Here is an 18660-nt window from a genome sequence, read left to right as displayed (position 1 = left end):
AGGTAGCGAAAAAGCATAGCTTTAAGCAAACACATAACCATGTGGCCATTCACAAAGTATGGGAAGCATAATGTGATTCAGAAACTTTGTATTTCAATGAAGTTTATGAGATCAAAGAATGACGCTAAAAGGTAGCGAAAAAGCATAGCTTTAAGCAAACACATAACCATGTGGCCAATCACAAAGTATGGGAGACATAATGTAACTCAAAAACTTTGTATTATATTGAAGTTTATGAGAAGAAACAATTACGCTGAGAGGTAGTGAAAAGGCAAGGCTTTAAGCACACCAAAACAACATACATAAATGTAATGTATTACCCAAGCCAAAGAGAGAATTCAAAACGCAGAACACGACATTACGTGGCCACGTGGTGAATGGCCAAAATGGCGGGAACAACATTGCACCCGTAAATTACTGTGACGTGAGCCACAGACGAGCGATAAACGTTACAATTTACGAATGGGAAGACCCTAAGGTCACGGCCCATAACAGGTAACAATGTAGCAGCATATAATGAATGTAGAAACACGCAAAATATAAAAAACAAATAATAAGCTTTAATTTCCACAAGGGATACAAAGTACGTCCGTCCGTGGAGGTGACAAAGCAGTTATGTCTTTTGGTGTGACGTCATGACTTCCTGGTCACGTGCCGACTGTGCCTCCTGGGCTGGTTGGGACAACTTTCTTCAGCAGCTGGATCTCACACAGTTCGTCTCTCTGTCAAAGACAGCAGTAAATGCAATACGGAGTAATGCAGGATAGGTTAAAAAATTTGAGTTTGATGCTCTCATTCTGGCCATCTCACATTGGCAGGAGCAGCTACAGTCCACCCAACTTGCAATATCCACCGACAACAGCATGGTGGTGTGGTGCCTGCGCAATCAAGGGACAATGTACTCCCACACCCTTCTTCAACAGACATTCAGGTTCTTTCATCTAGTGGATCGTCTGAGGCTTCAATTCCTAGTCCAGCACATCCCAGCTGACGCCTTATCCCAGGCAGATAGGGTGGCTCCCACAGAGTGGAATTTCACTCAGGTGTGCTCCAACTGTTCAGCGCTTCCGGCAACAAAACATCAAACTGTTTGTGACTTACCAGAACCACCAACTTATGAAGATGCCTCACGCTCTCGGATCCACAGGCTTGGGCAGTAGACTCGTACCATCTGTACTACTTCCCAGGGAGATACAAAAGGTGGCGCCTTGGTGTCTTAAAAAGGAGTTATTTGGGTTATTTGGGGCCCTCTACAAGTGGCGATCATTTGAAACCTTTTGTGAGGATAAAAATCAAGATCCCACGACAGTATCACCGCAAAATTTCCTAGGGGAATACCTCCTTGCGTACCAAAAGACACTTGAAAGGTAGCACCATTACAATGTATTTTGTAGCGCTTAATTCAGGGTTGGCTGCAAAATGACTATGGTCCAGGAACTACAGGCCCTATTATGCTCTTTTAGGCTTGAGGATGAGGACAAATTCTGTCCCCCGTCGCAACGGTTGCAACGGTCCCCCTTTGAGCCCCTCAATGCATCTTCATTTTATGACCTCACCAAGATTTTTTTCCTCTGTTGGCTTTAGCCACTGCAGGGCGGGTCAGTGAGTTACACACTCTTGACATCAACCCCCCTCCCCCCGTGTCCATTTTGAGCATGGCATGGGGTGAGCGGTTTGTTCATCTTGGGTTGTGCTGGGATTTCATGGTGAAAAATCAACTTCCAGGCCAACCACATATCTCAACGATTGTGGGAGTTGAAGATGCTGGTGAACTCCTCTTGTGCCTGGGTGCACAATACAAGTTTTAATCTGCCACTCCAAAACTAGGCGTGTCTCGCAGAAACAGTTATTCATTCCGGTATCCCTCACGTCCATGACCGAAGTTAGTCTCAACACCATATCTCTGTGGTTACACGCAGTCATCCTGGAGGCTTTTGAGGTAAACTTGATCCACCCAGAGTGAACAACCTTCATGGGATCAGGGTGGTAGCCACTACCATGGTTCATACAGTAATTGTCCTATTAGAGCAATCATGGAAGGATGTTTTTGGAGGTCCAACACAGTTTTTGCAAGTCAATATCTTCGCGATGTGGCTCTTGAAGACGTCGAAGGCGTTCACAGTTTTGGACCTCTGGTAGTAGCGCAGCAGGTAACAAATCCCAGACGCAAATAATGAACTCGTCCTTCTCTTCCCATGCAGCACTATCTACAACACGCCAGGTGAGAGATATTTCTCAAGATTTTTATCAGCTTTGGCTTGATAACACAGTGTGTAAAGATTTGAGCTAATACTATCTTCTGTTTTTACAAGTTTGACTACACAGATTTATCCTCATTTTGTATGTTCAGTAAATAAGATTGAACCAGCCCTAATGTTCCAGTGTTTTCTGCATTTTTCGCCTTACAGTTATTTGACAAGTTTGTCTTTTGAAGGGTTTCATTTATTGATGTTTATGACATCTGAAGGTATACCCTCCACCATACCATCTGATACTGATGCCTTAAGGAGTAATGCAGGATAAGTAAAAAAAAATTAGTAAAATCTAAATAATTTTGACATTTGTATACTTTGTATATTCAGAAACCTTTTTTTGATAAGCTCGGGGGACAAGTGGTAATATTACTTGATGTGACATATCATCAAGGTCACATCACAGCGACAACTAAGAAAAGCAGGACTTAGAACGGAAACTGCATCTTCTCTTTCAACCAGGAAAGGGTGTCTCTTTTTGTCGCAAGGTTAGCAGTAAATACATTCGGGAGTAATGCAGGATAAGTATACAAATGTAAAAGATATCCAGATTTTACTTTTATGGACAGATTTTTCAGTCAATATTTATGCGTTTAATAAATTGCCCAAGTGAAATGTTTAGTCATTTAACACATTGACTATAACATATACACATGATAAATAAGCAATGCTCAGGTGTATCCGTAGCGGATTCTTACAAAAGTTTGCACATCGGTTTTTCAATTCATACCTCAATGAGCCGGAAAAACTACATAGTCAATGCTTATAATTAGATTGGACAACGAAAACATATAATAGTTTAACCAAATACAGTTGTTTTTATAAAAGCAGACGAAAATGACGAGATTGATAAACAATCCCGGTGTAGGAATACATACTGTGGCATGACATGAATCGTGTGATTGTTTAATTTATGCACATAACTTGACATGCCCACACAGTCAGTAGCTAATCAACGGAGAGTGGGATTAAAACAAAGTTCATAGGACCTGTCAATCAAGGAAAGAGGCGAGAAGAACTGCAACAGTCAGACTGTAACGAGCCGGAACAAATATGTCCGAGAGAAGGCGACTTGTTTCAAATTACATAGTCAGTTACTGCCAGATTTGAGCATTAGTGCCCTGAGAACGGGAAGACCTAGTTGGAAAAATGCTAGTTAGAAATGAAACCCGAAGAAATGAAAGTTGTGGCACCGAGGCGAGCGGGACAAAAACAGGCGAGAGAGTCTGCACATTTGAAGTTTCATTCCTTCTCAGCCCTGGGTCTCAAGGGTTGTATGGACAAGGAATATGCATGAAAGTCGCTAAATGTCCAGTGCATGGCGATACACATGAGCAGAAAGGGAATTCCCTCGCATGTAATATTAGGATTCCCTGACATTCTGTAGTAATAAAAGTCGTCCACTTCGGTGGGCGTGGTTTACTTTTTTACATTCATTGGGAATTGAATGCAATAACACGTGACCAATTCAGCTAATCAGAATGCAGGAATTTCAATGAACATAAGGAAAATTAAATCCATATCAATAACAGCGACAAATGTGCTTCTTGTTGGTGCAGCACAGGTCACAAACTAGTTGAGATTCTGGGATATCTTCTGGGTACTAATGGGCAAGAAACAATAACAAAGGCAACAACCAGTCCCATGCAAATGCTGTAGATCAGTGCCCCTTTAAGGTATATCATATATGATCATCTTGAAGTATTGTCAGTGCACCCAAAATGTTTCACTGTTTGAGTTTGTGAACTACTTAATAATCTCCAACAGCCTACTAAGAACTAATAGATGAAATTATTGACACATCATCCAGCACTGACCTTTGTACATTAAGTGTGCTTCTTTAAAGGCAAAACACCCCAAATGTCTGATGTATAGTACACCCGCCACCCTATACACATACTACACATTTCAGGTGTTGAGCCCCTATACTGACTATACACATACTACACATGTTTCAGGTGTTGAGCCCCACTACTGACTATACACATACTACACGTTTCAGGTGTTGAGTCCAACTACTGACTATACACATACTACACATGTTTCAGGTGTTGAGCCCCTATACTGACTATACACATACTACACGTTTCAGGTGTTGAGCCCCTATACTGACTATACACATACTACACATGTTTCAGGTGTTGAGCCCCTATACTGACTATACACATACTACACATGTTTCAGGTGTTGAGCCCCTATACTGACTATACACATACTACACGTTTCAGGTGTTGAGCCCCTATACTGACTATACACATACTACACGTTTCAGGTGTTGAGCCCCTATACTGACTATACACATAGTACACATTTCAGGTGTTTAGCCCCTATACTGACTATACATATACTACACATGTTTCAGGTGTTAAGCCCCTATACTGACTATACACATACTACACGTTTCAGGTGTTGAGTCCTACTACTGACTATACACATACTACACATGTTTCAGGTGTTGAGCCCCACTACTGACTATACACATACTACACATGTTTCAGGTGTTGAGCCCCACTACTGACTATACACATACTACACATGTTTCAGGTGTTGAGTCCTACTACTGACTATACACATACTACACATGTTTCAGGTGTTGAGCCCCACTACTGTCTATACACATACTACACATGTTTCAGGTGTTGAGTCCTACTACTGACTATACACATACTACACATGTTTCAGGTGTTGAGCCCCACTACTGACTATACACATACTACACATGTTTCAGGTGTTGAGTCCTACTACTGACTATACACATACTACACATGTTTCAGGTGTTGAGCCCCACTACTGTCTATACACATACTACACATGTTTCAGGTGTTGAGTCCTACTACTGACTATACACATACTACACATGTTTCAGGTGTTGAGTCCTACTACTGACTATACACATACTACACATGTTTCAGGTGTTGAGCCCCTATACTGACTATACACATACTACACGTTTCAGGTGTTGAGCCCCTATACTGACTATACACATACTACACGTTTCAGGTGTTGAGTCCTACTACTGACTATACACATACTACACATGTTTCAGGTGTTGAGCCCCTATACTGACTATACACATACTACACATGTTTCAGGTGTTGAGCGCCACTACTGACTATACACATACTACACATGTTTCAGGTGTTGAGTCCTACTACTGACTATACACATACTACACATGTTTCAGGTGTTGAGCCCCTATACTGACTATACACATACTACACATGTTTCAGGTGTTGAGCCCCTATACTGACTATACACATACTACACATATTTCAGGTGTTGTGCCCCTATACTGACTATACACATACTACACATGTTTCAGGTGTTGAGCCCCTATACTGACTATACACATACTACACATGTTTCAGGTGTTGAGCCCCTATACTGACTATACACATGTTTCAGGTGTTGAGCACCTATACTGACTATAGACATACTACACATGTTTCACATGCTATGATATATATTCACTTGACTTTAAGTCAGGTCACGTAAAACTGATTGTGTAATGGTTCTGTAATTAAATAATTTCTCAAAATATTTCCCCAAATTTAACTTGAAAAAGTTGCTTTTTCGAGTACATACTTTTGAACTTGTCTTTGTCATACTTGGGGCAACAGACAGGGCGTGTGAGTTTGCAGGCCAATCCATCTTGTTTATTGTGGTAGTGGTCTATCAGCTGAGAACAAAAGATGATGCTGCTTGACATGTTAAAAGCATCATTGATGCCATTTTCCTGGAGATTACATGGTACATTTTTATTGATACAACTACAAGGGGAACAATTCAGACACTTGCAATTGGATCCAGTGATCTTTTTACCATCAAGTCAAATATCTGCAGTGGTATACAGTGAACTGTCTTTGAAAAGTGAATAAATAAAATGTGAAAAGTGAAAATGTCCCATTATGTGAATGGATAAAGTGACACTGACAAGATAACATTCTGCAAGTTTTTGTCTTTATTTAAAAACTATGTGTGTGTCCCCTGGTTTCATCAAATGTCCCCAATTCTCAGAACGTTCGGGGTCAGTGGATGCCATTTTTCCAATTTCTTAAATGAACACATTTCTTATGAATCAAAACTGGTTTACCATTATGAGACATTCAAACTTTGGCCCATCTTCAATGGAGAGTTTCTCTGCATTGATGTTGATGAAGTAATGCTTGGGGCAGACCTTGGAGCTGAGAGTTAGGGCATAACTCTTGTGGTCATCTCTCTCCCGCACACTACAAAAAACACAAGAGAAAACACCTTTTGGGATGAGTCCCATCCAGAACACAAGAGGGGTACACAAGTACGTGATCTAGACTACCAGTTAGCAGACTTTCATTTGAGTGGAAGCCTTGGTGGCTGAGTGGGTTAGAACGCTGACTTTGTGTGCTGGTGATTCAGTGAGAGTGTGGGTTTAAATCCATGATGGGACTCAACCCAAACAAGTACTAGAATTTCTTCTTTACAAAGACAGAGTATTCCAAATATAATAATTGTTATAAATACTACAAGGAAAGTGTAATCCCAAATATAAAATTTGTTATACAAGCCAAAGGCTATTTCAGATGGTTCATGGGGGGAATTTACACTGCCAATTATACATTTTGAGAGAACTTATGAGCATGGTCAAAACAAGGTCAAAGTTGAAAATATGCAAAACATGCAATGTAGCTCACCTGGATATGTAGTCAACAGCTCAAACAACTAAGACAGCCACTGAGAAATAGTTGCTGTCACAGCATTAATGTCGTCCAAAGTACAAACATACATGCCAAAGTTCATCTACTTCAGTCTGACAATTTCAAAATAGAAATTGACAGAGACAAAATTGTATTTTGAGAGAATTTAAGAGCATGGTCTAAACAAGGTCAAAAAGTAAAACCTTTGAAAAATTTGGTGAATTCCACAACCTAAAAACAAGTTATAGCCATGAATATTTTTTTCAATATGGCCTCTGTGATGGCCATATTAAAATTCAGATTCTAACCTCTTGAACAAATTCAAGTGTCATCATTGGTTGGAACAAGAATGTGAAGTTTAATATTCATTGGTCTGGTTGTTTTTGAGATGCAAATAAATGTAATTTGAAAGAATTTAGGAGCATGGTCCAAGTGCAAAGGTAAAATCAGTGTCAGAATTGGCCATATTGTGAAAATAGAGAACAAATATGTTGAACTATACTAAATACCATCATTTCAATTTGAACAAGAATGACTGAGCAATGGACATAAACAGCTTTTTCAAAATGACTGTTCACCAATATAAGCTTGTCCACAATTGCAGGGAATGTGGTACACTGCTCCTAATGGTTCCAGCTTGTGGCTGGATGGTGGCTTTCCTGTGGCTTTAATTGTGTTCTGAATGCTGTGACTTCTTTTGGAAACTACATCAATGTTGGCCTGTTTCTTTAATTGTGGACAAGCTTATATAGGCGAAACATCTAGCCATAAACACTACCTTTGATCCTGTATATATACTTGTCAATTAAAGTCTGTACATCATTTGCTTGATAACGGTGTAAGAACCTACACCGAAATGTCGCTTCTAATGGTAATAATGAAGTTGTTCATCCATATATAACTTTTTCAGGATTTAAATAGGAAGACCACAGGAAGCTTCAACAGTGACTGGTCTTATTGTTCCATATCAACAAAATATCAGGCAATAGCAATAACCTGTACCAAAGTGGTATACTTATATGGTTATTGGTACTTTCAATATATATAGTAAAAGCTGCAACTATTAAAGAGCACAATATTGAATTCCCTGCTAAAATATTATCAGGTATATTCTAACTGAATCACTGGTAGATCTGGAAGAAATTTGTACAGCTAATTGGTATTTCTGGCATAGTTCATGAGAAAATACACAAGGTAATCTTAATCCATGCATACAAAACAATGCCCAGCAGAATGGGAAATACAACTTAAATGGTAAATGTAATGTCTAATAATGTAATGTCTAATAATGTTTGTTATCACCTGCTCATTTACCGAACTCGCTGAAGGGATACAATGTAGTTTCTTACCCTGCATAATATTTAAAAAAATCTTTCTTCCCCAAAATACTGCATCCCCTAGTGATGTATGCATTATGCTTGGGTCTGCTCACCTTACTCCAGAACATACAATTAGCCATTGAAAGACAGAGTAGCCCCTCATTGCTTCATGAGCACATATGTTGGGGTATCTACAATTTATATCACAACTCTTATAGCATGTCAAACCATGTTGCAGCAATTTAAAGTTTTCTTGGCATGTTTAAGAGGGTGACAAGAGACAGAGAGAGGAAATTTGGGATAAAAGATATAGTTGGGATAGAAAGGGTCATAACCCAAACTAATGTCCTTTGATCTCTTGTCCTATGATCACTCACATCTGTGAAATGAAAAGCAGTAAATGCCAAATAAGACATTTTCAAATTCGAATGGTCGGTCAACCGACAGTGATTCAAAAAATTTCAAGTGTTTGACAGAGTTCAGAAGAATCTTTTGAATATAAACAAGTAATGTTATCTAGTTATTTACCATAGCCTTCTGTTTCTGCACTAAGAAAATTCATTATGCTAATAAGCCGTGTTCTCTCCAAAACTAGACAAAGCAGGTGTTGCAGCTTGGATTCAAAACATTGCCAGGATGTGCAATGTAAATCAGCTGTATATTGCCTATTGTGGGATAGGCCAAGGCATACCAAGTCATACCATGTAGGTAGTGATTTAGAGGAGGTGAGGTGAAATGAGGTTTAAAGTTGCGTTCAAGATTATAGCACTTATACAGTGACATGCATGCACATGTTTGTGTGTGTGTGGCAGCTTATACTAGTCCGGACTAATGCTGAGTGGGCAAACGATCTATCCACTAGATGATGGAGGTGAACTGATTTAATGGATGATGTTAGGGAGTTGACCAAGGCATACCACATGTAGGTAGTGATTTAAAGGAATATAACACCTGTAAGCCTTGATTCCAAATTAAAATAAAAGGTCTCAACTCTACAAATCTCAAAACACAGTGGGTTTATCTCATAATTATATTTTTATGAAAATAGGGTTTGCGGACAAATTATAAAATAATTGGTAAGCTCACGAGGACCTTCTGTCTAGTTGTGCCAAAAATTACTGCTCACTTACAGAAATTTTCCATCCATATGTCCATCTTTAAGCAGCCTTACTTCTGCTTCTTCCCTCGATATTCTCTGATGATACCATGGCATTTTCAGATGAAGATCCTTGGCAACCATCTTAATCAAGGAGTCACGCATTGTGCCCATTGCCTTGTCCATTCGCACATTCTGTAAAAACAATAAATCATATTTTTTTCATGTTTCAGGCTAATTTTGGCGTTTTACTACAAACCATATAAACAAATATCTAAGTATCATTGGGGACTTGTTTCCACTCATCTTTGCTTGCAATCATTGAATGTAAGATAACAAATGGTCGTATTTTAAAATTCTTCTATATTTTGAGATAATGGAAGGGCAAGAAAAATCTTCAATTCTAATGGACATGTCAAATTTCATTCAAAACAATTCAAACATCAAAACAATAGTTATCATTGTTAATAATTCTGAGAATACTACCTCAATTACATCATTGCCATCATCCTGTATTTTGGCTGTATTCACACTATTACTAAATCTTCAGAAGTCCTCTTCCCTGTCAACTACATATGAGTTGTTGTACCCATATAAGCACTTTGCTGTCTTGTCACTCTCTCATGTCCAAGGTGGGAAAACCTCACTTCTTTCCAAAACTAGATGCAGATGACTGGGGAGGTGGGAGGTCACTTCAGGCATGATTCAGCTATTTCGCCTCTTCTACTCTAAGTAGATAATGATGATATAAAAAAATTGTAAGGCCGATCGATAGAACTCTATAGTGCCATGACGAAAAGTAGTTGTCTTGACAGAGATGTAAGAGGAAATTTGCCAACACAAGGATCATTACAACATCATCTATTGAAACTTGTCATGTCACCACTGGCGGAATATGTCCCATTGGTTATCAGAGAGGAGGGAGGAGGAGGATGGTTGCCAAGATTGCGCTACAGCTGCTGAAGCAGACTCGGAAGAGCCAGAAGCCTGCATCTTGTTTGTAAAACTTCCAGGCGTATAGATGAAGATTTGGAAGATTGTTGTAGAATATATATGACTGGGGCTGACGGGGAAGATCTCAACTGAGAGGTAGGCAGAGATGATCCTCCATGAGCAGTGGAAATAGTTAGGGCAACCATGTCCATAGCCAGGAAGCTGATTGTTCAGACACAAAAGACCAAGGTGCTGTGTGTCTCATAACAATGTTATTCAGGAAAACACCTCTGGTTAAGAGACCATTCCATCATTACTTACCTCCCTTGTTGAGAAAAGATTGTTTGCTAGGATGTTGAACTTCCCAGGAATATGAGGAGCATGTCCAGCAGCTGATGGAGTCTGCCAAAGCAAGAATTGTGTAGTTTCGATCATCAAGAAACTGGACTTCTCCAGCCTCTGATTTACTTTACCTCCGTTGTGTTGTCCATGGCAATAAGATCAAAAGAGCGAAACAGTAGAGATTCCCAGACGTGAGGGCATAATAGATTGTCTTCATCTAACGGTAATTGATGTGGAGTTCTTTCTCGGAAACAGTCCACCAGCACTGAATCATGAAACCGTCCATGTGGGCTCCCCAATCCGAATTGGAGGTGTCCCTGAAAAGATGATGTTTCGGGATAAAATGGACAGACAAATGGACTGTCCCTCATTACTTGGTCCCTCTGAATCCATGATTCAAATTCTGGGATGAATTTGGGGGGCATCTGTACAATAGGAAACCAAGAAGAGCCATAAGTTGAATGAAAAAGATTGTATTTCGATGGAGCTGAGATCTGTCTTAATCAACAGATAGGAAATCATCCAAATATCTGTGAAGGCAGAGTAACTGTATGTTGGCAAAGCTGATGATGGGAGAAGTGGTCTTGGTGAACAACCAAGGTGCGGTTGTAATCCCAAACAGGAGGACCTGAAACTTGTGGCATCTGCTGTTGACTGCAAAGAGTAGATACTTTCCATACCCCTGATGAATGGGTACATGGAAATAAGCATCCTTCAGGTCGAGGCTGACCACCCAGATCTCCCATTTTATGTGAGAATGCAACTTCTGTATTGACTCAATCTGGAACATAGGACAAACTAGAAATGATTTGTTGAGAACCTTAAGGTCAATGATCATGTCTGTGGACTTTTTCTTCGGGTCTAGCAAAACTTGCTGTGATCGGTATCCTGTAGTTCCTGAATGACACATTTGTCTAGTAACATTCTGATGTCCAAGGTGGCTGCGGCTAACTTGGTCCCTTCCAGATGGAATACAAGAAGAGGGTAGTGTTGAAAGTGTAACTTGTTTCCCTCTGTAACACTGTTTAAAATCTGGGATCGGTCGTGATCTGCTTCCACTTTTTGGTGTATGAAGAAAGACATCCTCCCACTGGACCTGGCATCTGTGTTATTTGAAAAGCGGTAGACAATCATCTGAGTCAGTAGACAAAACCAGGTCAACAGGATCGAAAACAAAGGAAGAGGTACATACAATGTCAGGTTCGATGATCACCACGACACCCGGTGTAAAGTCTGGAAGTATACCCACCCTTCAAAGTATACCTAGGTAGATTCTGGGGCCTTCCAGATTCTACCCGGCTTTCCCAGAATCAACCCCCAGGGGTATACTCTGGTAGTTCCCAGAATCTACCCAGTGGTTATAACTATAATCTAGGAGCTCCCAGAATCTACTCCAGCTCTTTTTCATTTAAACATTTATATTTCGTGAATTTACATGAAGTTTTCTTTTTTGGTATGCATCTAACTCAGTCTTGATCTCTCCTGGGTCCACTTGCACTAAGCGATCTTAGCAATACAATTATTGTAAATCCTTAAGATCGCGATCTTAGGCTTCGGCTACAATCGCACAAAGCGCACAAGCTGCACAAAGCGATTGTAGCCCAAGATCATTGTAAGCTACAATTGAAACTTATAATTGGTCTGGACCAATCTTAAGTAGCTAAGATCGTTTTAGTCCCTTGAATAAACTTGACAAAATGGCGTGCAAGGCTTGGTCTGTTACACATAAATAATCTGCTTTACGTCCAAACATTGCCTCTTTATTTTGTTAAACTTTATAATTCAAATCGACACTTTAACAACATGAAGAACGCACCACAGATTTAACGTCAGAAACATTGTTAATTACCATCATTAAACACGTAACTATTGAGTCGATAGCTAAAAGAAATATTCCCATCCGACTCAATACTGAAAGAAATGTGAAACAACATACCTTTTTGCTAAACAAGGGAAGAATAAAAACCTAAGTCGTCCCACAAGCGATTTGTAACGTCCTTGACCTTTTCGATAAATCAAGGACAGCTAATCTTAGTTTATACTCTAGATGGGAGTGGTTTCCCTTTGTATAAGCCCATAGAGTCCAACCTACCTTACCCAGTGTATCAATGTTGTTGAATCGCTGAGCTCCCCCTATATTTCTTTTGGGTCACATTTGTGTCAGTTATTTTGTCTTTAGTTTATCATTAAATTAATCTACAAATAAATACAAGCTGAAGAGCAAATCGTACATGTTTAAATCAAAAATCAAATGGGACGGGGACGAGCGGTTAAATAATAGAGTTTAAAAGATAAAAATACAAGTATTTATCAAACAAGCAAATATATATGATGAAACATTTGAACTTTTTGCAAAATATGCCATAAACAGCAAAAATAAAATTCACACTTTAAAAAAAAATAATTAAAAATTAATACCCAGTGAATATATATATATAAACAATTGCTTTCTCAAAACATTATTCATTATTCTTATTTCCCGTCTATGTGTTTTTGAAAGTTCCCATATTTCTGTGTTTTGAAATGGTAGTCATAACATCCTTTGTTGTAGCAACGAAACGAAAACATGAAGGATATATTTAGGATTTTACAAAAAGCTCCCCCAAATAGATGACGATCATGCATTTACGCATTATGGTTTTAGGAAATATTATTATTATTTATTTTAATTATCATAATAATTGTGTTACTGAATAATGTATTCATTCGTATTTCAATACTTTGAATAAAAACATGAGTAGGTATTTCTCTTGTTGAAATAGAAAACAATTCCTAAATCATGACAGTATTAATGCCGGCAAGAATATATGCCTTCATACTAGTAATCGTTTCCTTCAAATAATTGGGACTTTTCCTGAAACTGTGCAAAGTGCAATGGAGGGAGGTACGTGTTGCGTGTCGTTACCGGTTCCACTTATTGTATGCGCATTTGCAGACAACTGTAGACAAGAGTCGAGTTTAAAATCTTCATACCTCCACCGTTGAAGATTTCAATCTTAGCTAAGATCGCGATCTTAACTCCAAGCCGTCTTACAATCGCGCTAAGATGGTTTTGTGCAAGTGGAATAGGACAATTGTATATTGATTGTAAAGTTGATTGTAGCCGACTAAGATCGATTGTAACTAAGATTGTTCTGTGCAAGTGGGCCCAGGTCAATTACTGTAACAACATTGTCGTCTGATTATGTTTACATAAATGCCTATCTAGTACTGTAGTATTCATTTCACAATAACAAATGCTCCCTAGAGCACAAGTAAAGAACTGCTCCCCAGCGTGGGGCCTCTTGGGATTGTAATATGGCGGTTGACCATCAGTGTTTATCACAATAAACTTTATCTGGACCATCCCGAGTCAGTTCGACTTATCAGGAAGCAAACACTACATTGGCGACGAGGATAATAACTCAGCTACGACTTCCTACGGAAATATCGGCAAATTCCACAACGACAAGGAATCATGGATCGCGTATTCTGAACGGCTTGCAGCTTACTTTCAAGCTAATGACATTACTGATAAAACCCAGCAACAGTCAATTTTTATCAGTACAGTTGGATCAAGGACGTATTCCTTACTCAGAAGTTTGGTTTCTCCAGCTAAGCCCAATGTAACAGACTTTGCAGTTTTGATCAAAACTTTGGAAAACCATTTTGAACCGAAGCTGTCAGCCATCGTGCAGCGTTTCAAATTTAACACGTGCACGAGAAAATCAGGATAGATGGTTGCAGCATTTGTCGCGGATGTGAGGACCATTGCAGAACATTGCAGTTACGGTGGTGAAATTGAAAATATGCTACGTGACAGGTTAGTGTGTGGCATATCTGATGACAGAATTCAGAGAAGGTTATTGTCGGAGCTGGAGTTGAGCTACAAGAAAGCATTAGAAATAACTCAAGGAATGGAGACTGCTGCAAAGAACATTACTGATATTCAGAAAGCATTACTTCAGCCAAAACAGTTGAAGGGGGAAAGCATTGTGAATCAATTATCTGGAAAGAAAATGAATAACAGAAAACAGAAAGTACAGAAACAAGAAAAACATTTTAAGCCGGGTAACCATGGCAACAGTGAGAGACAATATGAATGTTATCGCTGTGGGGGTGAAGATCATTACAGCAACGAGTGTAAGTTCAAAGAAAAATTCTGCAAATATATTCATTTAAAGGGACATATTGTGAAGATGTGTAGACGTCGCAAACATTCAAAGAAGCATAACCACAGTGCAAATGCTGTTGATGAAGACCATTCACACCAGGTGGACGATTACGACAGTGATTGTGCTCAGGATTACGGATTATATTTTGTCAGTGATACCGGTACTCCAGTTCCAGCATACACAGTTGATCTCGAAGTCAACAACAAATCTCTACAACTACAGTTACACACCGGTGCAACTTACTCCATTATAACCAAGAAAACATTTGACAAGACTTGGTCAAGCACTGAAGCTCCTGTCATCCGGAAAACTAATACAGTTCTGCGTTCATACACCGGAAACAAGTTGAAGATGGTCGGCGTTGCTAATGTCGACATCCAGTACTGCGAACAAAAGGTTGCTGCATCTGTCCTCATTGGTGATGAAGATCGCCCATGTCTCCTCAGGAGAGATCTCCTCAACCTGCTAAAACTCGACAGGAAGAAACACAGTCTACGAAGTTGGTGAACAAGTGACTTTCTTTGAGAAATGAAACAGAAAGTCGACAATGAGATAGACAGACTGTTGAAAGAGAACATCATAGAACCAGTCCAGTTTTCAGAATGGGCTACACCCATTGTACCTGTGCTCAAAAGTGACCAGAGTGTTCGCATCTGTGGGGACTACAAAACAACAGTGAATCAGGTGGCAAAATTGGATACATATCCAATCCCAAGAATAGAAAATCTGTATGCTACTCTGTCCGGTGGTAAGACTTTCACTAAGATAGATCTAGCAAGCGCTTATCTACAGTTACCTTTGGATGAAAAGTCAAAGGACTACAAGACTATCAACACACATCGGGGGTTATTCCATTATAACAGACTTCCGTTTGGAATATATTCATCTCTGTCAATTTTCCAGAGATTCATGGATAATCTCCTGCAAGGTATTCCCATGACTGTGGGATACCAGGATGATGTAATCATTTCTGGAAAGGATGAGTCTGATCACGACAGTAATGTTGATTCTGTTCTGAAGAAACTCTCTGACACGGGTGTAAGAGTCAAGAAGAGTAAGTGTGTGTTCAAGGCAAATGAGGTAATTTACCTGGGTCACAGGATTGATGCCGAGGGACTACACCCAGTCCAGGACAAAGTTGATGCCATCAACAATGCTCCCGTCCCAAGCAATGTCACAGAGCTGAAATCATTCCTGGGTCTTCTAAACTACTACGGACGCTTCATACCCAACACAGCGACTGTATTAGCTCCTTTGCATGTACTCCTCAGAAAGGAGGAAAAGAGGAAGTGGACACCTGCACAACAACGATCATTTGACGAGGCAAAACGTCTCATGAGGCAAACACTACAAGTACACATCTAATTAGTTTCAAAACATTCATAACCAGTTTTTTTCCAAACAGTAATCATAATTAAAGAAATCTCACATGTGAGATGAGAATGTGACTCATTTGAATAGGTTATACACATGTATATATATAAATGCAAAGGTACCGATTTTGTCCACTTTCAATTATGGATGTTCAAGTTTATGACACTGTGAGATACCTGACCAAATCTGACCACAGCTATCCAGAGGAGATCTACAAGCTCAAGGGTGATCTTCGTACCAATGCCAAGTCCAAGTTCAGACAAGTTGCCAAGCCTTACACAGCACAGAATGACACTAAGGAAGTGTTGCCACAGCGAAGATTTAAGGGAGTACTGGAGGCCTGTCATGACAACCCAACCACTGGTGGTCACCAGCCACACAAGTTCAAAAGCTTTGTCAGCCCTACCGTACCTATCAGCCACAACACCAGGTTTACGATTTCTACCAGCCGCACCAGTCCCATCAAGCCCAAGAAGCCCAGCACCACAAGCAACCCCCCCCCCCTCCCCCCAAGGTGCCACATTATAGCTTCCAGCCAATGACCATTCCAAGAAGAAGGGAACTTTCTAAACAGTTAGATTTACCTTCATTTAAGTCTGTTTATTTTGGAAGAGAGAAAGAATTTGAGACACCACTGCTTCTCTTCTGCAAACTGACATTGTTGTCTATACCAATTATGGAAGGGAGTTGAAATAGCTATTCTACCCGTCATCATTCACGCTTGAGAAGCTGTCCATTGGTGCTGTGTATCTTACCAACCTCCATGAACACTTTAACGTAGTAATAAATGTCCCTTGACATTGAAACAAGAGTTTGCCACTAACGTGGCTATATCCCCCGCCCCTGTTGCAGAATTTATGACATAATTAAATCTAAACAAACCCTAACCTTTTTTAACCGAGGTGGAACTTGTCATGGAAATTGTAAAAAAAGATGAGTTTGGAACCGAAGTCCATCTTGTTGCCACGGAAACGTAAAAAATAAAAATTTCTGAAATTTCTCAATAGCAAAAGGCACCAGTTCAGCATGTACCTGACAGACCTGCAAAGTTTGATGAAAAAATATTGAACGGTTTATGAGTTATGCTCCGGAAACGAACCCTACCCTCACAAGAACCAAAGTCCATCTTGTTGCCATGGAAACGTAAAAAAATAAAAATTTCTAAAATTTCTCAATAGCAAAAGGCACCAGTTCAGCATGTACCTGACAGACCTGCAAAGTTTGATGAAAAAATATTGAATGGTTTATGAGTTATGCTCCGGAAACGAACCCTACCCTCACAGAACCTAAGTCCATTTTGTTGCCATGGAAACGTAAAAATTAAAATTTCTGAAATTTCTCCATAGCAAAAGGCACCAGTTCAGCATGTACCTGACAGACCTGCCAAGTTTGATGAAAAAATATTGAACGGTTTATGAGTTATGCTCCGGAAACGAAACGTGACGGACGGACGGACGGACGGACAGACAGAGCCCGTTTCTATATCACCCGCCAACTTCGTTGGGCGGGGGATAATAATTCATGGAATCATTGGATATTGGTTTTCAGAATAAGATTGCTGTCATATTTTATGTTAATTTTCTCTGTTTGTTATGGATAATAATATAAAAACTCTGACTAAGTCAATGACAATTGCTTCGTGAAATTTATTACACCCATCTGACTATATTTAGAAGAATAAGAATGTTAACAGACAAAAAATTAGATGGTTTTAATGATGAGATGTCTTCAATAGTCAGAATATATTCTTGATACTGTGAGACATTATACAATGTTGTCATTATTAAAACAATGTTATGCATGTTACTTAATTGGTTTCATAATGATTTTATATGCAATCAAAAGTAGTTAGGTTTATTCACAAAGCATATTTAAGCTTATTCAATTACATAAGTGTAAGACCAAGGCTCGCTTAATACAATGTTTATTCCTAATTCAGGATATTTACCATCCCCAAACACATTCACGTGATAACCTCTATTTATCATCTACACCAGGGTAGATTCTGGGAACTCCCAGATTATACCCCTGGGGTATACTCTGAAGGGGGGTAGATTTTGGCAGCTTACACCGGGTCTGGTCCTCTGTGGCCACTCCCACTGTGTTTAGAAGTGTCAGGTCCTGGAGTGCTCAAACATTGTCCTAAATGAATGTAAATTCACTGTAGGACACTGTACCTTGCTCTCTTGTGTACTCTTAACCTATTAAAAATGTTGTCTGACCTAATAAATATGGTTACCGAAACCTTATTTATTTTTATGTAAACAACAAAAACACTGGGCCTAGATCTATAACATTTGGTAGCCACGGCAGATCATCTTCATGTTGAAGGCTGTTTGGTGTGCTGAAATGATGTGATGTGACATAACCCAAACAGGAAGTACTAATAACTAAGTTACAAAGTAAACTACAGCCATAATTCTTTCCCCTTTGAAAGATGACTAGAAGTGCCAGTAACGTTTTTTACTAACCGAGATAGAACCAGATAGACCTATACTGTGTTCCTGTGACACCAAT

The 18660-nt window shown here is 39.5% G+C and overlaps 1 protein-coding gene across 1 annotated transcript in view; it reads right to left on the bottom strand.

The window, feature by feature from the left end:
- Positions 1–18660, bottom strand: part of LOC124120811 (tyrosine-protein kinase SYK-like) — a 220906-nt gene that overhangs the window by 156076 nt on the left and 46170 nt on the right. The window contains exons 4-6 of the mRNA XM_046483671.2: positions 9375–9535; positions 6346–6481; positions 5838–5931 (exon numbers count right to left, since the gene is read on the bottom strand). Of these exons, the coding sequence (XP_046339627.1) occupies positions 5838–5931; positions 6346–6481; positions 9375–9535 (391 nt within the window). The remainder of the gene's footprint in view (positions 1–5837; positions 5932–6345; positions 6482–9374; positions 9536–18660) is intronic.

This window comes from Haliotis rufescens, unplaced genomic scaffold, assembly GCF_023055435.1.
Source record: "Haliotis rufescens isolate VD_foot unplaced genomic scaffold, xgHalRufe1.0.p SCAF_2, whole genome shotgun sequence".
Classification (NCBI taxonomy): Eukaryota; Metazoa; Mollusca; class Gastropoda; order Lepetellida; family Haliotidae; genus Haliotis; species Haliotis rufescens.
Note: the sequence above shows the minus strand (reverse complement) of the source record. Positions and strands in the feature narration are given on the sequence as shown.